Here is a 19,097-nt window from a genome sequence, read left to right as displayed (position 1 = left end):
TCGCGGAGTAATGGCTGAACGATCAACGCTTTTGTAGGGACTCTTACCTGTCTGACCACGTGACTGCATACCTGGTGTCCCCGCCTACTTTCAGGTGCAGGAGAGATTAGGACGTGGCAGAGAGTGGAGGGCTGAAATTTGTTCCTGTCATTCACTGCGATATTATCCAGCCCTCGAGTTCAGCGGCCTAAAGGGGGGAGATGGGCTTTTTATATCAGTAGCAACAGAAAAAAAATAAATAAATTAAAAATAATAATAATAATAATAATAATTCTTTGTGTCGCTTCTGAAAGAGAAATCACAAAAAGACAGTTGTTTCTATTTTACAACAAAGCATTTACATGTTAATGTATTTTACCTTAACAACCACAGAGAGAGAAAAAGCAGAAACAGAAACGGCTTAAAACCACAACAAATTAACATCAAAACACACTAATACCGAATAAGTTGGTCAAATTAATAATGTCTTATCATGAGATAAGCACGACTTCCCCACCCCAAATAAAATCTCTTCTCAGTCATTTGAGATATAAAAATATTGAGTACAACTTAATTGTACTGCTACTGCAAATTATAATACTAATGATAATAATAAGAAGGAGAATAAACATTTGTAAGCTGAAGTACTATTGATAACAGCAGCAGCTACAGCAACAATAATTGTATTATTATTATCATTATTATTATATTATTATTATTATTATTATTATTATTATTATATTATTATTATTATTATTATTATTATTATTATTATTATCGTTGTTGTTGTTGTTGTTGTTGTTGTTACTGGTGATACATATTATTTTAGAATAGCAATACAACTATTATACTACTACTACTACCATTATTAATAATAATAATAATAATAATAATAATAATAATAATAATAATAATAATAATAATAATAATAATAATAATATATAATAATAATAATAATTCTTGTTGTTATTATTATTCCTACTACTACTAAAATAATAATATTTTATTATTATGAATAATAATAATAAATTATTCTTTATTATAATTTATAACAACAATAATTTGTCTTATTTATTCATATTTCACATTTAGTTCCATTAGGTAGTTCATTACCATTTTTGTTTGTTTTGAATCGTAGTGTGTTGATTTGCACCGGATGTATTTAATGGGCCGGAAGTTTTTCTTCTCCCGTCCCCACCGTGAGGAAGCCATGGCGGGGGACGCCTCAACGGAGCTTCTTTTTCTCGATACATTTAAGCATCAAAGCGCTGAGGTAACTCTGACCTTTGCATCTCAGTTTCTCCTTTGTATTTCCCTCAGAGAAGCCCGCATGCAAAACTCATATCGATCTCATTTAGTACTTTTTACGGAATGGTGCTCAACTTTGAAGCTAACGATGCTAACTTGGCTAACATTAGCAGTTGTGTGTTTTTACACATCTACGGGTCAGAGTGGCTGCTTTGAAGTCGCGATTCACAAAATACCTTATAAACTATTGTATCAACATAGCCCTTTATCTTCAAGTGTTTGATTTATTTTTCGTCCATATGGCCTGTAGTTTGTTTGCAGGTTACCTCACATGCTAATGCTACAGTACAATAAAGAGCTAATCGTGTTTAAATTAGATGACGCTTCAGATGTCTGGTTTTTGTGGTGCAGTGCTTGACTGCTGTCCTGTGTTCTGCAGCTAACCAACGTGGATGTCGTGCGGTTTCCTTGCGGGGTTTTGATCACAGAGGTTCGGGTGATTCCTCCAGGGATCAAAGCTCACAGTAACTTACCTGACAACAGAGCATTCGGGTAAGAGCTGCTGTTTCACAACAGCCACTGGCTGAATAATTACTTGTGTTTCCCGTTTTAAATGTATATGGTCTAACTAGTACCTTGCAGAAGTATCCCTCTAACGTTTTCCCTTTTTCAATTCACAACCAAAAATGTCCATGCATTTCAATAGGATTTTATGAAGCGTCAACTGAACTTGAAAATATATAAAATGTGTCTTTTAAAGTCTTTCAAATGAAAATGTGTCATGCATTTGTATTCAACCACTTCCCTTTAGCTGCCAATAATAGCTCACCTTTGTTTAATTTAATCTGAGTATAAATCCAGTAGTGCTATAAATGCCTCAGAGGTTTATTTTAGAACAGTGGTGGATAAACAGGATCAGCACTCTGGTCAGGTCAGGGTCAAAGCGAGGCAGAGGTCAAATGGTCTAGTCAGGTTTTAAGAGGTCCACCTGCGAACCTCTACATTTGTTTAAACCTTCACATCACTCCAATTAAATCATCTGCAATTTGAAACTTGAAGTTGGCAGTATAATGCTGTGGAGATCATTTTTTCGTTTGGTTAAAGTTGATAGAAATATAGATGAAGCTACATAAGATGCAATCCTGGAAGGAAATTCATTTGAGATTGTGAAAGCCTTGAAACTGATGCTCGTCTTTTAGCATCAGTTAAAAAGTTCGGGAACATAAAATCAGAGCTGCAACAGTACAGTTTAGATCAAAGCAGATTCGTGTGAGAATGGTTCAGTCAAAGTCCAGACATTGCGGAGAAGAACTGGTAAAACTTTCAGTCTCTATATATGCAAAGTTGGAAGAGACATGGCACAAGAGATGTATAGCATAAGGACATGAACATTTGCAGATGTGTGAAATGAACAGATGTGTGAAGATGTAAGTCTTCACACATTAAATTATAAAATGTAAAAACGTTAAAGGGTTTTGAGTAGACCGCCGGCCCACTGCAGATGTAGTGAAACATTTTGAGATAATCAGAATGTTTGGGTTGTGCTTGTATACAAGAGAAAATGTGAGTAGGTGCTCATTTCTAGCTGGAATGTTGAGATGTTTGTGATCTATTCTAACCAAATGTAATGACAAAATTCTTAAGAATGTGGAAATGTTAACAAATGGGGTATGGCAGCTTTTAATAAAACTCTGGTATGGATATATGTAGCCATTTGTTTTTCTTGATATTTTCAGAAAGTAGTTTTGGTGATTTTTGTATTTGGGCCAGAAGCTTTACCAGAAATTGTACTCCATCATTTTTTAACTTTAATAAGTTAAATGTTACTCTACACAATTTATTATGTCTGTAGTTAAAAAAACAAACAGATAAGCCATTAAGTCAAATGTCAAGATGTTCAAGGATCAGCAGAAGCTGTCAGGGCAATAAGTTTAGAGATCCTAACTGTGTGGTTTCTGTATTTGCAGGGAGACGTCTCCTCACGCTTTTCAGTTGGAGCTGTTCTTCAACAATGTCACCAAACCCAACAGCCCCACCTTTCATAGGCTGGGCAGGTCAGAATTATTTCCACTCTACCTTCTCTCATTTTGTAATTTTAAACCGTCTCATTCTTATTATTTGCATTTCCCGAACGCTTTAGACGGAAGAGTCTGTCCCACCTGTAGAACCAGTCACCGCAGCGTGTGGGACTGGTTTTCTTAGGACTGTTGTGCACCCATCCTTAGTACTGTGTCTTTGTTTCCTGCATTGGCTAACTGGTCTGTCCAGAAACCCAACCCTAGACGCACTATCTGACAGTGTCACAAAAATGTGAAGGGCTCATTGAAGCGAGATGTGAAAAGGAATGTTTTTGTCTCACAGTTTTATACTGGCTGCGTAATAACCAAGGTGTGCACAGCAGCTCTGGAGCGTAAACATGCATGTAGAGTTGCCTTTTTGTAAGGCTTACTGAGACACACCCGCGTTATTATACGTCCTGGGAAAGTCAGCAGGACAGGTTTGACTAATCTCTATGACTACTGTAGAAACATCACTTCAGTAACTTAAGCCGATGCGACTGGGATGTTTTTAAATAAACATTTCTTGGACTGTGACTCAGTTAGCTACTCATACTTCCCATTATTAATATAATCACATACAAGATTTTTCTTCGTGGAATGTAGTGTTGTTGCGATCAGTTCATCCAAAAACTCTCTCCTCCTTTCTTCTTCTTCACTTCTTAGGAAGTGTGTTAGGTGTCATAATATGACAACCTAAAGGTAAAGCTCTTCAGCTCTGGTCTTTAAAGTTAAAAACTGGTCTTTGCCAGTTAAAAATATTTCCCTGCTCCAGTCTGTCTGACTGAGGTGATTTTATAACCCTCTGTATCATTTAGCTGAGCATACTGTATGAAATCTCTATGTTTTTTTTTCCTTTGTTGGCAGAGGTGTATTATCAATTAGGCAAATTAAAATGCGTTTCTGTGTTTTCTTTTTGTTTTAATTATTTATGTTTCGGTTTTTATCCACAGTTTGGAATATGATGAAAACAAGTCCATAGTCTTTAGGCCCAGCGGAAAGGTAACAGATCCGTTATGAATCACGTCATTTCTGTTCTCTGTGATTGATTTGTGAATAATGATTCAACGCCGTGTATGCAGGTGAACACAGATGGGCTGGTGCTTCGCGGGTGGTACACCAGCCTGACTTTGGCGGTCTACGGCACCGCTGAGCGTCCTCACGGACACGACCACGGTTCGCCTCCTCCACCGCCGCCGCCTCCCCCGCAACAACCAACTGGGCTCAAGCGGATTGTCAAACAAGGTGGAGCTGCTAAGCCTCCATCTACTCTGATCTTTGCATCTACTTCCTGAAAGCATTTGTTTCTGTTCTCTTAGACTTCTGTATTTTTGCACGCTAAATGTCTTTGTATTTTTGTTTTTAAAGAATGGGAAAAAGATGACCAGTATAACGGCAGCCCACCCAGACCAGCACCCAGAGGACCTCGTACTCCGCCTGGACCTCCACCCCCAGATGACGATGAGGAGGAGCAAGTCCCAATGGCAGGTGAGATCCGAGATGCTGGATCAACTTTATACATGTTGATTTATAGAATACTAATGAATACTTTTGCAGAAGTTTAATATGAAAATTTACTACTTTCATTGAGCTTTTCTTTTTTTTTGCATTTATCACATTAGTACAATAGCACAATAATTATTGTATTCATACTCCTGTATTCATACGCTTTTTATGGATGACTAGCGGTGCTGTCTTCTGGATGGTGGCCAAACTACAGCACTAATTTTAATTCAATAAGCCATCAATCAACTATTCAGTGTAAATCGATTTATTTTTTTAGCTATAGCCAAAATATATTTTATGCTGTCTGTTTTTCAGTGGGCGTTGTAAAAGATGAACCGAGCCAGGGCCGTGACGACTACCTAGAAGCCGTGTCGCCGGAGCGATCGCTGCCCGCCGACGAGCCTTTCTCTGACGCCGAACAAGAAGAGGAAGGGGAAGAGGAGGAGGAAGAGGAAGAGCAGGAGGAGGAAGAAGCACGGACTGAGGGGAGCGTCCCAGAGGAGGAAGAAGAAGAGGAGGAGGAGGATGAGGGTGAGGACGAGGATGAGGAGATGGAGGAAGGTAGGGGAGTTATTGCGTGGGAGTGGGATAATCCACCCTCCCAAATGGACACCCAGAACCCCCGCTCTGCCAGTCTTTGGGCTCTGGGTCCGTTTTGTCGGACGCCGCTTCGGGGAAAGGTTCCGTTTGGGACTGAGCAACAACTTGAGTGTTTGCTCAGGCATGCTGCGTCCATCTGCAACCGCTGGATGGAGCATCGAGCTCCTTAGGGAAGGCTTGTGTGTAGGCCTGTCACGATAACAGATTTTGCTGGGCGATAAATTGTCTCAAAAATTATTGCGATAAACGATAATATTGTTTGAAGACCTTTTTACATTGATTTAATGGAAATTACGGAATAATACATGCGATTTCCTGCCAAAGACAGATACACTTTACTTTCAAAAGACACTTAACACTGGGACTGATACACAAAATAAATAAAACAACCAAAAACAACAATAAAATAGATTCTCAGTCTCCCTTAACAATAAATGTACTTGAATAAAAACTAAACAGCAAAAAGCCAAAGTGGAAATAAATACTGCATTCAACCAAAAGAGTTTGAAGTTTGATTATGAAGTTTGTGTACTATATCGCCTCAGTAATCATCAGATTTAAATAGAGAAGAATCCGACTGCCTGATGCTATAGGATTTTTTTTACCCCGAACGACAATCTTAGAACGTTATTCAATCTGAGATTGTCACTTGTGTGTTACGGTAGATCGTCGTGGCCGCTCCGATCTAAATCCAGGATTTGCCCAGACTGGGAGCGTAACGCAGCCTGTTGAATGTGACCGGTAGCCAATCAGAAAGCGCAGATTCTCCTCCTGCTTTCTGAGGGGAAACACGGAGGAGAATCACAAACAGCTGACACGGCGCAACCCGAAGTCCAGCAGACATCGGAAACAACATGAATGTTTATTCAACAGTTCGTGCAAAGAAAATATAAATAACTAGGGGAGGAGTTGGAGCGAAATTACTACCAGAAAACCCGGTAACTTTTCAGCTGTTCTTCGTTAAAATGACATAAATAGGTTATAATGATTTTCATTCAGTCAGACTGACACTCGCCACATGCATTGCAGATAGATTGTAGTAAGGAATTGATTAATGTCTGGTTTCAATATTAGTGAATTGGACTTATTATTTTGTGTCCATTGTTGGACACAACACGGTTCGATTGAACCGTTATACTGAGGCTTTCTGTCGGCTAATGTGTCTCAGGTTTTGATAATGGGCCGACAATCAACAGCATCAGATCGTGCAGCGCGCCCTGGGCATTACACTGAAGAAATAAGGAAGAGAGGGTCAGTGGAGAGCACCGGAGTTGAGCCTTTTTTCATTCAGTGTCATCAACAGTAAGAGAAAGAGGCAGGAAGAAACGATATAGACGATGACTGAAATGAGGTCGATAGTTTTAATTTATCGTGCGATTAATTGATTTATCGTTTATTGCGACAGGCCTACTTGTTGGTTGACCTTTAGTTGCAGCCGCGTGGAAGTCTTCCTAATGCTTCCTCTCAGTCGGGGCTGCGCATGTGCTTCAGTCGCCTCATGCATGCTGAAACTAACCCTGCATGCTGGAGAGATGCTGCCATCAGAAAGTAGCTTCGTGAGTGTATGCAGCCGTGTTTGATATAGGGGGCCAAGCCATTTTTGTTGACCTCACTCATTTAATAGATTAATGCTGAACTTTTTGCCCGTCTTTTTGCCCAGGTGATGACGGCTATGAGCAGATTTCCAGTGATGAGGACGACTTGGACAACGGTAGCTTCAAGCTGCCCACCTTCGACATCGACTACACACCAGAAGACCTCGCCTCCGTCCCTCCCGTCCAGTACGATCCATATGAACGAGAACTCAAACCGCCCGTCTACTTCACGCCACCTTACAAGACTCGCTTCGACAACCAGCTGGAGAAAACCAGCTTAGAGAAGCCCATAGATGCTGGTGGGATAGAAGGAGCGGCTGGCGGAGAAGAGGCCGAGGCTGTCGCTCAACTAAAGGAGCTACTGGCTGGTAGCGGTGAGGACAGAGACGCTCGGTGGGTCACCGCTCTGGAGGAAGCTCCTGGTCTCCTCAACAAAGGTTTAGCTTATCTAATTAAACAAGGAGAAGCTGAGGAGCCTGTTCGCATTTTAGTATTGTGGACTCTCCAGGCTCTGAGCATGGAGATCGCGCTCACGCAGCCGATCGCGCTGAACCTCAGACAATTAAAAGCCGGCGCAAAGCTGGCGTCCTGCCTGGCCGAATGTCCGCAGGGCCTGGCGGAGCTGCTGCGCGAAGGCGCCCTGAACGTGTTGCTGGAGCTGCTGCATGCTGACCACGTCTCCTCCACCCTAAAGCTCAGCATCCTCAGAGCTCTGGACGCTCTCATCAGTGCCCCCGCTGGAGTCGAGGCGTTCCTGCAGGCTGGAAATTCAGAAAAGAGCGGCTATCAGGTTAGCATAGTCTTTAAAGTAGCTTCTCTGAGTTTTTGAAACTATTTTTGTTACTGATGAAAAATGCAATTTTTATTTTATTTATTTTTTTTACAAATGTCAAAGTCTAAAAATCCATCCCTCTATACATGCTCTGTAGAAAGGGATCTAAGAGATCAAGGTGCTTGAAATCCTTGAAAATCCTTGAATTTCTATCAGGTGTTTTTAAGATTTAGAAAGTACTTGATTTCTGTCTAAAGTAATTGAAAGTGCTTAATATTCAAACTTCACAGTTTCACACTAAAGTCCAAGCTGACATTTGATTTAAAACCTAAATTTGGGAAACAAAATCTACAGTTAAAACCAGACATTTTTATACACCTAATACAAGGACATATTTTTCTTACTTTCTGAAGTTAAATCAAGCCAAAGTTTTGGGTTGGTTTAAATGAACAAAATTAATTAAAAAATAAAAAATTCCAGAACACTTAAAATATTTTTTATAGATTTGATTTTGTGACTTTCTTTGTACATTGTATTTCAATATTTAATTTGAGCAGGAACATGTTTTATCTTTTTATTTATGTAATTGAAGTAAAAGATTTTTTAAAAATATCTTTTATTAGTTCATCTGTATTGCTTTGACTCCACATTGTGTTGCTGGAAAGGTTTAAAGACTTAAAATTGAAAATTGCTTGAATTTTACTGTGTGTAGAATATTTTAGATATTGCTGGATCTGTAACAAAGAGTGTTTTGACATTAATGTTGATTTGCTTCTCAGCGTCTGGTGCAGCTGTTCCTGCGTGAGGAAACCGTCCGGGTGATAAATGCAGGCAACGCCATTTTACAGAAGAGCCACATGTATGAGGTGCTTGTTAGCCTCCAGCATGCAGCCGCGGCGTGGAGTGAACCACAACAGGTGACGGCTCACACTCTGTCCAGAGAGTTCAAACAGATTTGAACTTTGTGGACATGCAGAAATTAATTTGTTCTTTAAATGTGTCTTTATACTTGCAGCTGAATCAATATTGAGAAGTCTATTATTAAAGAAGTTGTAAAATTTAGAGAGCGTAATGATTAGTAGCTCTTCGTCTGTCAGGAAATTAATGTTGGGAATAATTCTGTTTATATCTTTTATGCTTTTTGAAAATATTGAACTTATTTTAAAACAAAATCTTTTCCATTTATTTAGCAGTTTTTTCAAAATGACAGTTTTTGGCCCCAGCTTCAGGACTTTTAGATATTTTTTCCTTCAGTGGAATTATCGCCAGAGATGCTGTAGTACAGCTGGTCCGCCAGTAGGTGGAGTCAAAGTTAATTGAAACTACAATAATATTTCAAACAGAAAAAAGACCAGCATGCTGAATCTTTAGCATGCTAGGCTAAAGATTCACTTAAAACATTTGTAGTTCATGTTTACTTTCACACAGTTTTATCAGTTTTATTTAAGATTCAGTTTGTTTTCAAAGTTCACAAAGTGTTACTTCTTTATTTAATATTCTATTACCTTAAAAGTCGTCCATGATAAGATTTTTTTTCTTTATCTTTAACGGGCACGTTTTTGTTCAGATTTAAACTTCTTTGCCAGTTTCTAGTAAAGTTTGAACAATTTTAACGTTTTTGAAATTAAGCCCAGTGAGGTTTTTTTGTTCTCTTCAGCTTTAATCATTCACACACAAAAAAAATGCAATTTCACTTGGTTTTTTTTTTTTTTTTTTTTTTTTTTTTACATTTTTCACTAATTGTTTTTATGGTGCAGCTACACTATAGACCTTCTCATCTTTGGTTTAAAGACACCTGAGTTATTGTAGAGTCATGTTAAGAGAGACATTGTGACATTGCTAATCAGATTAAACTTAATTCATACCCACAAATTCTGAACCTGAAAAATCACAATTTGGTTAAAAATTGATCGCACATAACTGCCTCTGATCTTCAGGAGGAGATGGAGGATGCTGAGAGTCCCATGGAGGAGGAGCCATCACTGAGCTCCGCCCCCGTTAGCGAGGCTGAGCTCGAAAGGCTTGCTGGGGTTTTGGAAGAGCTTCATCACCTGCTGGAGACGGCCCCTCACTGCATGGTGCAGCCCCCTGGGAAAGCGTTCCCAACTACGGCCAGAATAACCGGACCGCCAGAGAGGGACAACCCTTACCCGACCCTGTACAGGTACAGACACCGGCTGCCAAAAACATCCCAGTGCTTATAGGTCCTGGAAATGCTTGAATTTCAATGAGGTTTGGAAAGTGCTTGATATTCAAACTGCAGTTTGTTTATAAAGTGTGATCTAACATTTGCTTAAAAGCCGACATGCTATTTAAAATGCTATTTACAGTTGAAACCTGATATTTTATACACTGTATAAAAAAACACTGAAGTTAAATCACACTAAACTTTCCTTGTTTTAAGTCGGTTAGAATTACAAAAATAATTTATATTTTCAAAATGCCAGAAATATTAGCAAGAAAAAATTGAGATTTTTTAAACTTTTTTTTTTGTATGTTGTGTTTTAGCAATTAATTTGAGCAATATGGTAAGGTTGAAACAATTTGTTTGGATTGTTTCAATATGATGAATATTTGTAATTCCTAATGGCTCAATGAATATTGATCAGTTTTTTATATTTTATTTGTTGAACAACTTTTTTCTTTTTTTTAAATTACCGTTTTGTTGTTGAAGCAGTCAGGTGCATAATGGTGTTTGTGTGAGAAAATTTGAAATAACCAGACGTTAAAAAATGTTACATTTTAGTTTTATGTTGTCATTGCTGTAGAGCTCTGTGGCTACCTTCAAGATGATTTTTGGATAATCTGTGATATTCATTTGCATCATCTTCAGGTACATGCACGCGTGTCATTTCCTGGAGAGCACAGTCGTGGTTCTGTCAGCGGCCGCTGCAGTTGGACATGTCGGAGTCACTCAGGCCGTCAAAGAGCTCCTCCGCTTCCTGTCGCTCACTCAGTCCGGGCTGCTCTACCTCGTGGCCCAGGCCGCGCCCACAAACCTCCTGCTGCGTCTGCTGGCGTCGGTGGCAGAGTCTGAGGGCGAGGAGAGCCCGCCAGCAGGAGGGGAGGGAGCCCTCACGGGGCCGGGCTTCGGCGAAGAAGGGTTTTGCATGTGGCTGATGCAGGCTCTCCATGCTCTGCAGGGCGTGTCTGAGCTCATGAGCCATGTGGCTGCGGGGGGCGAAGGAGGGCTGGGCTTGGAGGAAGGGGACAACTCTGAGGTCCTGAGCACGCTCCATGCTCTGTACCTGATGACGTTCACGCAGACGGGCCGCAGCGCCGTGGCTCACGTTCTGAGCCTGGAGAGCAACCTGTCCTGCCTCGTCAGCCTGCTGCAGCACCACAGCAAGGAGGCACAGGGGTACGGCTGCGTTCGCTTCAGAGAGGCACCAATCAGGCGTCAGAATGCACCAGGTTATCCCTGATTAAACTCAGATCAATGATCATCTGAGTAGGGCAGCAATTGATTATTATTTCAGTAATCGATTAATCAATTGTTCTGACGATTAATTAACAAATAATTTGAACATTTTGCAGATATTTCCATTTAGCCACTCAAGCTTATTTTCTATAATTTTTGTATACAATGTTGTAGAAATTAGAAATTAGTTTAGATATTTTAAAAATGTAAATATTTTTTTAGCTGATAAAATAAGAAAAACTTTACCAACTATTTTTTTGTCCAATTTCTGGTGAAAATATCTTAGTTTTGCTTTATTTCAAGTTTGCTATCTTACAAGCAACTTTTTAGCTTGATATAAAAGCTTTCTTCAAGTGAATAATTCCTTAACATTGATGAAAAAGTTCTTGTTCTATTAGCAGATTATTCAACATATAACAAGTCATTTTTCCCACATTATAAGTTAATTTGTCTGCCAGTAGAACAAATACTTTTTTTTAGTAAATTACCGTTTTTCTAAGTCTGTATACAGTTACGGATTATTTGATTACTAACTTAGTTGACAATTACTTCAGTCATCGATTAATCCAATTAACCGTTTCATGTCTACAGCCGATCAAGTCCTGCAATATCTGATTTTGTTAAATATATTAAATCTTAAACGCATCAACCGACATCATCCACTCTGATGCAATTATTTGTGTTTAACAAACAAATAAAACAAAAGTTAAGACATAAATCATGGTGATATTGTGATACCTTCGTGTTTTATTGGATTTGAAAAGAAGATGTCAACAAAAAAACCTTGCAGCACTGTTTCTGTTTGAATTCTCAGAAAAGCAAAAATCAATTGAAATCCCAGGTCAGACTGAAGGAAGTCTAGACATTGGTATCAGCCTGATTGGTGCATCACTGCTTCACTTATAATTATAATTGTTTCTTTGGGTCCCTTTAGGTTGAACTTTTCTTGTTTTTTTTCTTTTAGTGAGGCCAAATCTCGTAAAGCAGTGACGTATAACTATGCTTGTATGTTGGTATTAATGGTGGTGCAGACGTCTAATGAGCTGCGGATGATGGAGAACTTTGCTGCTCCGCTGCTCACTGTAGCCAAGGCGGATGACACGAATGCCAAGCTGCAAGGTAAATATGTCGCATATATACAGTGATCTACTGCTAGAGAAGGTTTTTAGAGTAAGATTATGTGTGTTTTTATGTTCTGTAGAGCTTAGTAAATGGTTGGAGCCTCTGGAGAAACTTCGCTTTGAGATCAGCAGCATTCCGACTCTCATCAACTACATCAAGCAGGTAAAAGTTTCCACATGAGTGCAACTTTAACTGAAGATGTTTCAGTGTTTTTAATTTGTTTTGAAAGTTTTTCATCTTGTTAAAAAAAAGTACAAAAGTACATAATTTCACTTGCATCCAAAAAATTCCTTGTTAAAAGTCAAATTATCTTCCAGTGGAACTAGTACTGCATTTAATCAACATTAAGAAGTTACTGACTTAAAACAAGCTCCAAAGTCTTGCTAGAAAGTTATTTGTGAGTTTGTTATTTGTGAGTTTGTCTTGTTTGCTAAGATATTTACACTAGAAACTTGATGAAACATACTTGGTAAGATTTTGTGTTTTTGCACTGAAGGCATTCGAACAAGACAGCTGTTTTGCAATGTATTTAGTTAGGATTTTATGTGACTGAAAAATACTGAGTAGTAATTTTATATTTTTTACGACAAAGAAAAACACTATTTAAATTTCTTTTTTTTTTTGGTTTTGCAAAATAAAATCTTAACCATTTATATGCAGACGTCTTTTTTTTCTGACACTCCCAAATAAAATCCAGTGCACCTAAAGAGAAAATGGAACAGTTTTTTAGTTCACTCTTTAATTTGCAATAATTGAATGAAACAATTCAGAAGCTGCATTTTGGTTAAAGAAGTGTGAATTCTCATAAATATCCTGTTTGTTTGATGTCAGAATGTGGAAAACGTGTTGAACGCCGAGGGAACTGGGCTGGTCACTGCTCTGAGAGTTCTCTATCACATCGCCTGTCCGCCTCCTGCTGTTGAAGGTGAAAAAAAACAGAAATGTTTTAATTATTGAAGGGAGCGAAGGTCGCATACAGGTTTTGTTGCCGTCTTTTGTCAGCAGAGTAAACTCACTTGTCATCTCCGTTCTGCAGGTCATCAGAGGGATCTGAAGTGGAGCCTCGCAGGCGTCCAGCTGTTCTCCGGCGAGGGTCTGGACACGTGCGTGCGCGTCCTCCAGAAGCTGTGCGGCGTGCTGCTGCAGCCGTGGCGCGTTCACGGGCACATGGGTCCGACGCCGCAGCGCTGCATGATCCTGAGCGTGTGCATCAGCACGCTCAGGCTGCTGCGCACCATGCTGATGGAGCTGCTCCGCGGCGGGGCCTTTCAGTTCAGAGACACACGCGTGGCCAACGTGCTGGTGACGCTCCATATGATTGTGTGCTCCATTCCAGCATCTGGGCGACTCGATGGGGAGGAGACGAGAGTGCAGGCGCTCATCGTGGACGTGCTGCTCACCTTCACGCAGGGAGTCAGCGAAGAGGTGAACACGGGTTCCACACAAGAAGTGAGAAGTTCCTGTTGGTCAGTTTGTTGAGACGAGCATTCGTGTCTGCAGGTCACTCACACAGAGGAGACTCTGGCCAGTAACACCTGGTCTCTGATGCTCAAGGAAGTCTTGAATTCCCTTTTAAAAGCGCCTGAAGGTTTGTTCTCTGGCCTGACGCTGCTGTCCGAACTCCTGCCTCTTCCCCTGCCGATGCAGAGCACTCAGGTGACTCACTGACCTCTTCGTCACCCGCTGCTTTCATCACACGCCTGCTAACATCCTGATGTTTACCTCCACAGGCGTTATCAGTCCAAGATGTTGCTATCGCCTTAAACACCAGGAAGCTGTGGAGCATGCACATCCGGGTCCAGTGGAAGGTTCTGTCGGAGGTGCTGAGGTGTGTGTGCGCCACCAGCTGCCCGCCGCTCCTGACCATGCTGAGGAGGGTCTGCGTCCAGCTGGCTGACCTGTCCTCGCCCACCGCAACGCTCGTTATGAAGACGGTGTTGGAGCTGCTGTCTGAGGAGCTGCAGCCGTGAGTGACGTTTATGTTCAATTTAGAGGAACCTTGTTGTAGGTAAAGACAAAGTTAGATGTTTTTTCAAAAATCTTCTCAAATTGTTATCTGAAACGTATGGCATGCATTTGTGTTCAGCCTCAGTTGGTCGAAGGAACCTCGATGAAAATCCGGTGTAGCCAGTTCCCTTCCAAAGTAATAGTCACCCAGTTAGGATTCATGCAGATGCTTGAAATTCTTAAAAATACTTTAAGCTGCCCAGCTTTTATACGTTAAGCAATGTTATTGAAGTTGGAGGATTTTTTGTTGCATTAGAGTTTTGTCTGAACGTGAGGAAATACTCCAAAACACTTGCAGCTGTAATTGCAACAAAAACTGATTCTGCAAAATTTTGACTTAGGTGGAGCTGAATACAAATTCAAGCCACACTTTTCAGATTTTTATTTGAAAAATCTCTTGAAAACATTGCATTGTATTCCTTCCACTTCTGTTTTGTGTTAATGTAGGACAGAAATGTAATGTAGCTAAGACATTTTCAATGTATTGGTGGGGCTCCGGAGATATTTTTGATTTATACTGTAAACGTATGTTAATACCTGCGATTTACTACGTAAAGGGCCGAGGGGAAAAGTGTTTGTTGGGGGCAAGTCCTGCGCCTGCTTTCGCTGCTGGACACTCTGGTGTCACAGAGGGCTTGTAAGAGCTCCACCCTTCACTTGCTGTCCGGCTCCGTCTCTGGAGACGAACAGATGGCAGACCTGTTTCCTCTGCTTCTGTCTCTGCTGGTGCCCCCAGCTGGTCACTCGCTGCACCAGCAACAGTGCAGTGTGTTAGTGGGGACGATACTGCAGTCACTGTGTGACCAGGTAGGAAGAGCTCCTCTGGAAAGGAAATAGTTTTCTTTAAGTTAAACTCCCTTCAAATGTCCATCGCTTGTTTTAATCAGGACATTTCTCTGGTGGTGCCGCCACCCGGTGAGGGCTGCGTGACGGAGGCTGAGCAGCTGGCTAATGCACTTCCAGGCCGAGACATGATGTCTTCGGTGTGTAATTCCCTGTTAGAGGTTTTAGGAAATAAAGAAGCCAGCATCCCTCTGCTTCTCACCTGCATCAGGACATTGACTTTCTTCACAGAGCACGAATACGGAATCTACCACCTCAAAGTGTAAATGCCAAAGTTTTCCACTGGTTTTTTTCATGTTTAATCTATTCTTCAGACTTTGGCATCATCTTATATTCTTGTTCTCTCCATTAATTTCCTTCAGCACTTTGAGGAAACATGGTTCAGAGGTGTGCTCGCTGCTGAAAAGGCTGGTGGTTTCCTTCAACAAGGACTCGACGGATCTGGTTTCAGCTCTGCTCGACTTTCTGAGGCAAATCCTTAACACGGAAACGACGGTAAATTCAACTTAAATAACAACAAAATGAGACCAGTGATGAAAATGTGATTACTCTGGGTGCAAAGAGCAGATTTTTCTAGAGCATTCACTCAAATTAATCATCTGGTAACTGCAAAAACATGAAATCTGACAAAGTATTTTTAGTCTAGTTGCAAATATCTTTGTACATTTAAGAACACCAAAGTTACAAGTAAGTTTCCATTAAGATACAGGATCTTATTTTAAATTTAAAAAAGTCGTAATATTGATGAAAAACTAGTAGTTCCACTATCAGATTAGAATAGAATAGACTTTATTGATCCCCAAGGGGAAATTACGTATATGCTGAAATCTCCATCTTTGGTAATAAATGCAAAGTTTGTAAAATTAAAGATAAAAATTTAGGATGATTTCACTTATTCCCAATGTTATAAATGAGATATTTTAAATATTCAAAACTGAACACAGCGACCAAAAACAAAACATTAAAATCACTTTCAACCAAAACTATAAATAAAATCAATTTTGATTCCTCTGTAAATAGAATTTTGCATATAAAATAATAAGCAGAATGGAAATATTTTTAATTTATCATGCAATTAATTGATAAATTAATTGTGTCAAACATTGTCAAGTGCATGTAATGCTACAAACAAGGCATCCTCTGTATTGGCTGACATTTACAGGCTGTTGATGCTTTAGCTTAGCTTTCCTATTGAAAAAACATTTTAGGACAAAAAACATCTTGAAATTCAGACATACTTGCAGTTATCAGTCTGAATTGTGAAGTTTCATTTGTTTCCAGTGTGCAGAGGAAGGCCAGGGCTCCAGTGAGGAAACCGCCTGTGTTGCTCCACGCTTGCTGTCGAGCTCAGAGATGAAATCTCTGCTGCAGTTTGAAGACTCGGAGTCACACCCGCTGACGACCTTAGAGAAGCTAATCACGGTACGCATGATGCGCCGCTGTGCAGGTGTGTCTTTATAAAGCTTAGCGTGGACATAATGTGCAGGTTTTCTTGCTTGTTTGTGTTCAGAAATTATGTAAAGAAGACGATTCACTGGAAACCATGATGGAGAACGTGATTGTCCTGAAGCAGACGCTGGAGACGGCCACAGAAGGTCCTCCACCGTCAGAAACCGAACCCATTCTGCCTGCACCCGAAGCACTGGCAGTCCAGTTCAACCACAGGTCGGTCTCTTGAGCTGTGTTCATAAGCATGAAAAAACTGACTCAGAATGATAAATAAGATGAAAATAATATTACATAAAGATGCTGTGGCTTGATTTCCCCTGCAGGACAGTGTTTATTCTGTCAGAAGCTCTGGATGAGCAGTTCAAAGCTCTCTGGTTCTCTCCTTTCCAAACTGATGACATAGAAACAGATCTAGACATGGTGAGTTTGAAACTGGATCAAGATTTGAAGGTTAGATTTGAATCATTGGTTGAAATGATTCAAGTCTAACATGTGAACCAATGGTGGATTCGTAAACCTTCACCACTATTTTTTTGCAGTTTTTCTTTTTAATCTTAAGTGACATAAACGTGTCTCCTATCTGGTTTCATTCGTCTGTTCCTGCACCTTGCTCCAGGTGAAGGTGGATCTGGTGGGCTTGGCTCAGGAGTGCTGTCCAGAGCTAGATCTGAAGGCCGAGCTGGAGCGCTCTTTCCTTTCTGAGCCGTCCTCTCCCGGTCACACGAAGGTCGCCAAAGGCTTCCGACTGGGCAAACATAAACACGAGACGTTCATCACATCCAGGTGCAACACTGGCGGAGCGTCAGGTGTGGCTGACTCAGTATCTTTACAGGAAGTCTTAAATCAGCGCTTTCTGTGCTTCCCTCTGCAGCGGTAAATCCGACTACATCGAACCTGCCAAAAGAGCCCACATCCTGCCGGCTCCTCGAGGCCGTGGAGGTCGAGGAGGGTTTGGTCAGAACGTCGCCAGGCCCCATGATATTTTCCGGCTGCGCAAACAGAACACTTCTCGCCCTCCAAGTATGCATGTGGACGACTTTGTGGCAGCAGAGTTCAAAGACATTGCTAACCCTCTGGGGATTCTGCCTCCCAAACGTCTGCCAAAAAGCACTCCCAAACCCCCCACCAGAGGGCTGTTTACTGGCAACAGAGGCAGAGCGGCCTTTCACAGCCAAACTCGCTTTTTCACCCCGCCGCAGCCTAAAGGTGTTCTGCTATCAGGTGACGTGTTTATTTGTTTTAACTCTGAACGTTGTCCTTCTTTAGCTGAAACAGTAGAGGGTAACAAACGCCCATTCCTGGTGCTGCAGGTAACTACGCTCGGAGAGAGGGAGGCCGGGGGTCGTCATGGAGCGGCCAGGTTCCTGCTGTGACCCACAGAGGAACCTACAGTGAACCCCGCGGAGGTCAGAGCAACTTCGCCCGAGGGCCTCTGCCGTCCCGACAGCTGCCTGCGAGTACGTTCACTGCAAAAACACATTCCTACACAAGCATCTCAGCTAATTAAACATAATTAAGAAGTTACTTTAACAGTACAAAACATTTATTGTACAGATTTAAGACACTAAAATACTATGCTTTTAATATAGATTTAGGAGACAGATATTATAAGTTTATACTTCCTTCTGCTCTTTTTCTTTCATGATTTTGTTTAGTTGTTACATAAACTATTTATATTGTATGAATGAAATTAAAAAAAGTTTTTTATTTATAAAAAGTTTTAATTCATTGTAATATTTATTCAAACAAAGTTAAAAAGTAATGCATGCATAATTAAGGGTTTATTAGATTAAAATTAGTTCCAATCATTACTAGAGTACACTGAGACATTTCAGTGTTGTAGTTTGACCACCATCCAGACGAGGGCGCCGCTGGTCATCTTTTAACGGAGCCAGTTGAACTTGACTCAGGAATTAAAGATGGTGGCCATCCTAAAATGGGGAACATTTCAAACTGTATTTATGTTTATGGTTCAAACGGAGTCTGCTTTGGGAGACAAAATGTTTGTTTTGACACATAAACTCTGGAGAATCTCCTTAAGTTCCACGTTTATAGCGCTCTAAAACCCATTTGCTTTTTTTTTTTTTTTTTTTGTTCCGCCTTACAGGTGCTTATCGGCTGGCCATTCGGGATCGAGCCCCGCGGGGCCGGGGAGGTACGGGGCTGTCTTGGCTTGGTGCAGGGGGAGGCCTCGGCGCCGCAGGAGGAGGAGGAGGAGGAGGAGGAGGACGGGGGTCTCAAGGGAGCAAGTTCAGTGGCGGGGGAGGCAGTGGAGGTGGGAGGGGCAGACATGTGCGCTCTTTCACCAGGTAAATCCACCTGGGTAGTGACTTCAGCCTCTCGAGGGCTACAAACGGACCAATCAGGATTCATGCTTGCCGTCTCCATGGAAACGTCTTGGCTTTGGTGTCACAATGACTTAGTTGAGATGTTTTTGTTTTTTTTTACAGAATAAAGGTGACAGTGACTTAGTGTGTGTTTTATTAAAAATAAAAAAC

At 40.9% G+C, this 19,097-nt stretch overlaps 1 protein-coding gene across 2 annotated transcripts; it reads left to right on the top strand.

The window, feature by feature from the left end:
• Positions 1-1,162: 1,162 nt before the first annotated feature.
• virma (vir like m6A methyltransferase associated) lies at positions 1,163-19,070 on the top strand. Of its 2 annotated transcripts, none has more exons than XM_055047760.1 (27): positions 1,163-1,252; positions 1,667-1,779; positions 3,195-3,281; positions 4,238-4,286; positions 4,367-4,529; positions 4,653-4,772; positions 5,106-5,321; positions 7,051-7,775; positions 8,537-8,674; positions 9,695-9,921; positions 10,591-11,118; positions 12,143-12,297; positions 12,380-12,462; positions 13,132-13,225; positions 13,337-13,725; positions 13,801-13,956; positions 14,031-14,266; positions 14,865-15,114; positions 15,195-15,412; positions 15,513-15,645; positions 16,432-16,572; positions 16,661-16,815; positions 16,923-17,019; positions 17,216-17,382; positions 17,471-17,820; positions 17,910-18,056; positions 18,707-19,070. In XM_055047760.1, exons 1-27 carry the CDS (start codon positions 1,190-1,192, stop codon positions 18,910-18,912), a joined length of 5,406 nt encoding a protein of 1,801 aa, XP_054903735.1. In that variant the 5' UTR covers positions 1,163-1,189; the 3' UTR covers positions 18,913-19,070. The 2 variants fall into 2 exon arrangements, with proteins under 2 accessions (XP_054903735.1, XP_054903734.1); XM_055047759.1 differs by having other exon boundaries at positions 5,106-5,351.
• Positions 19,071-19,097: the final 27 nt, after the last annotated feature.

This window comes from Poeciliopsis prolifica, unplaced genomic scaffold, assembly GCF_027474105.1.
Source record: "Poeciliopsis prolifica strain line A6 unplaced genomic scaffold, Auburn_PproV2 SCAFFOLD026, whole genome shotgun sequence".
Lineage (NCBI taxonomy): Eukaryota > Metazoa > Chordata > Actinopteri > Cyprinodontiformes > Poeciliidae > Poeciliopsis > Poeciliopsis prolifica.
This window is presented reverse-complemented; position numbering and strand designations above follow the sequence as displayed.

Bases quoted from the DNA above. Each gene is read 5' to 3' on its own strand.
- virma (XM_055047759.1), top strand. From the start codon at position 1,190: ATGGCGGGGGACGCCTCAACGGAGCTTCTTTTTCTCGATACATTTAAG. The intron at 17,020-17,215 runs GTGAGTTTGAAA...ACCTTGCTCCAG, and splicing joins TAGAAACAGATCTAGACATG to GTGAAGGTGGATCTGGTGGG. The intron at 17,383-17,470 runs GTGCAACACTGG...TTCCCTCTGCAG, and splicing joins GAGACGTTCATCACATCCAG to CGGTAAATCCGACTACATCG.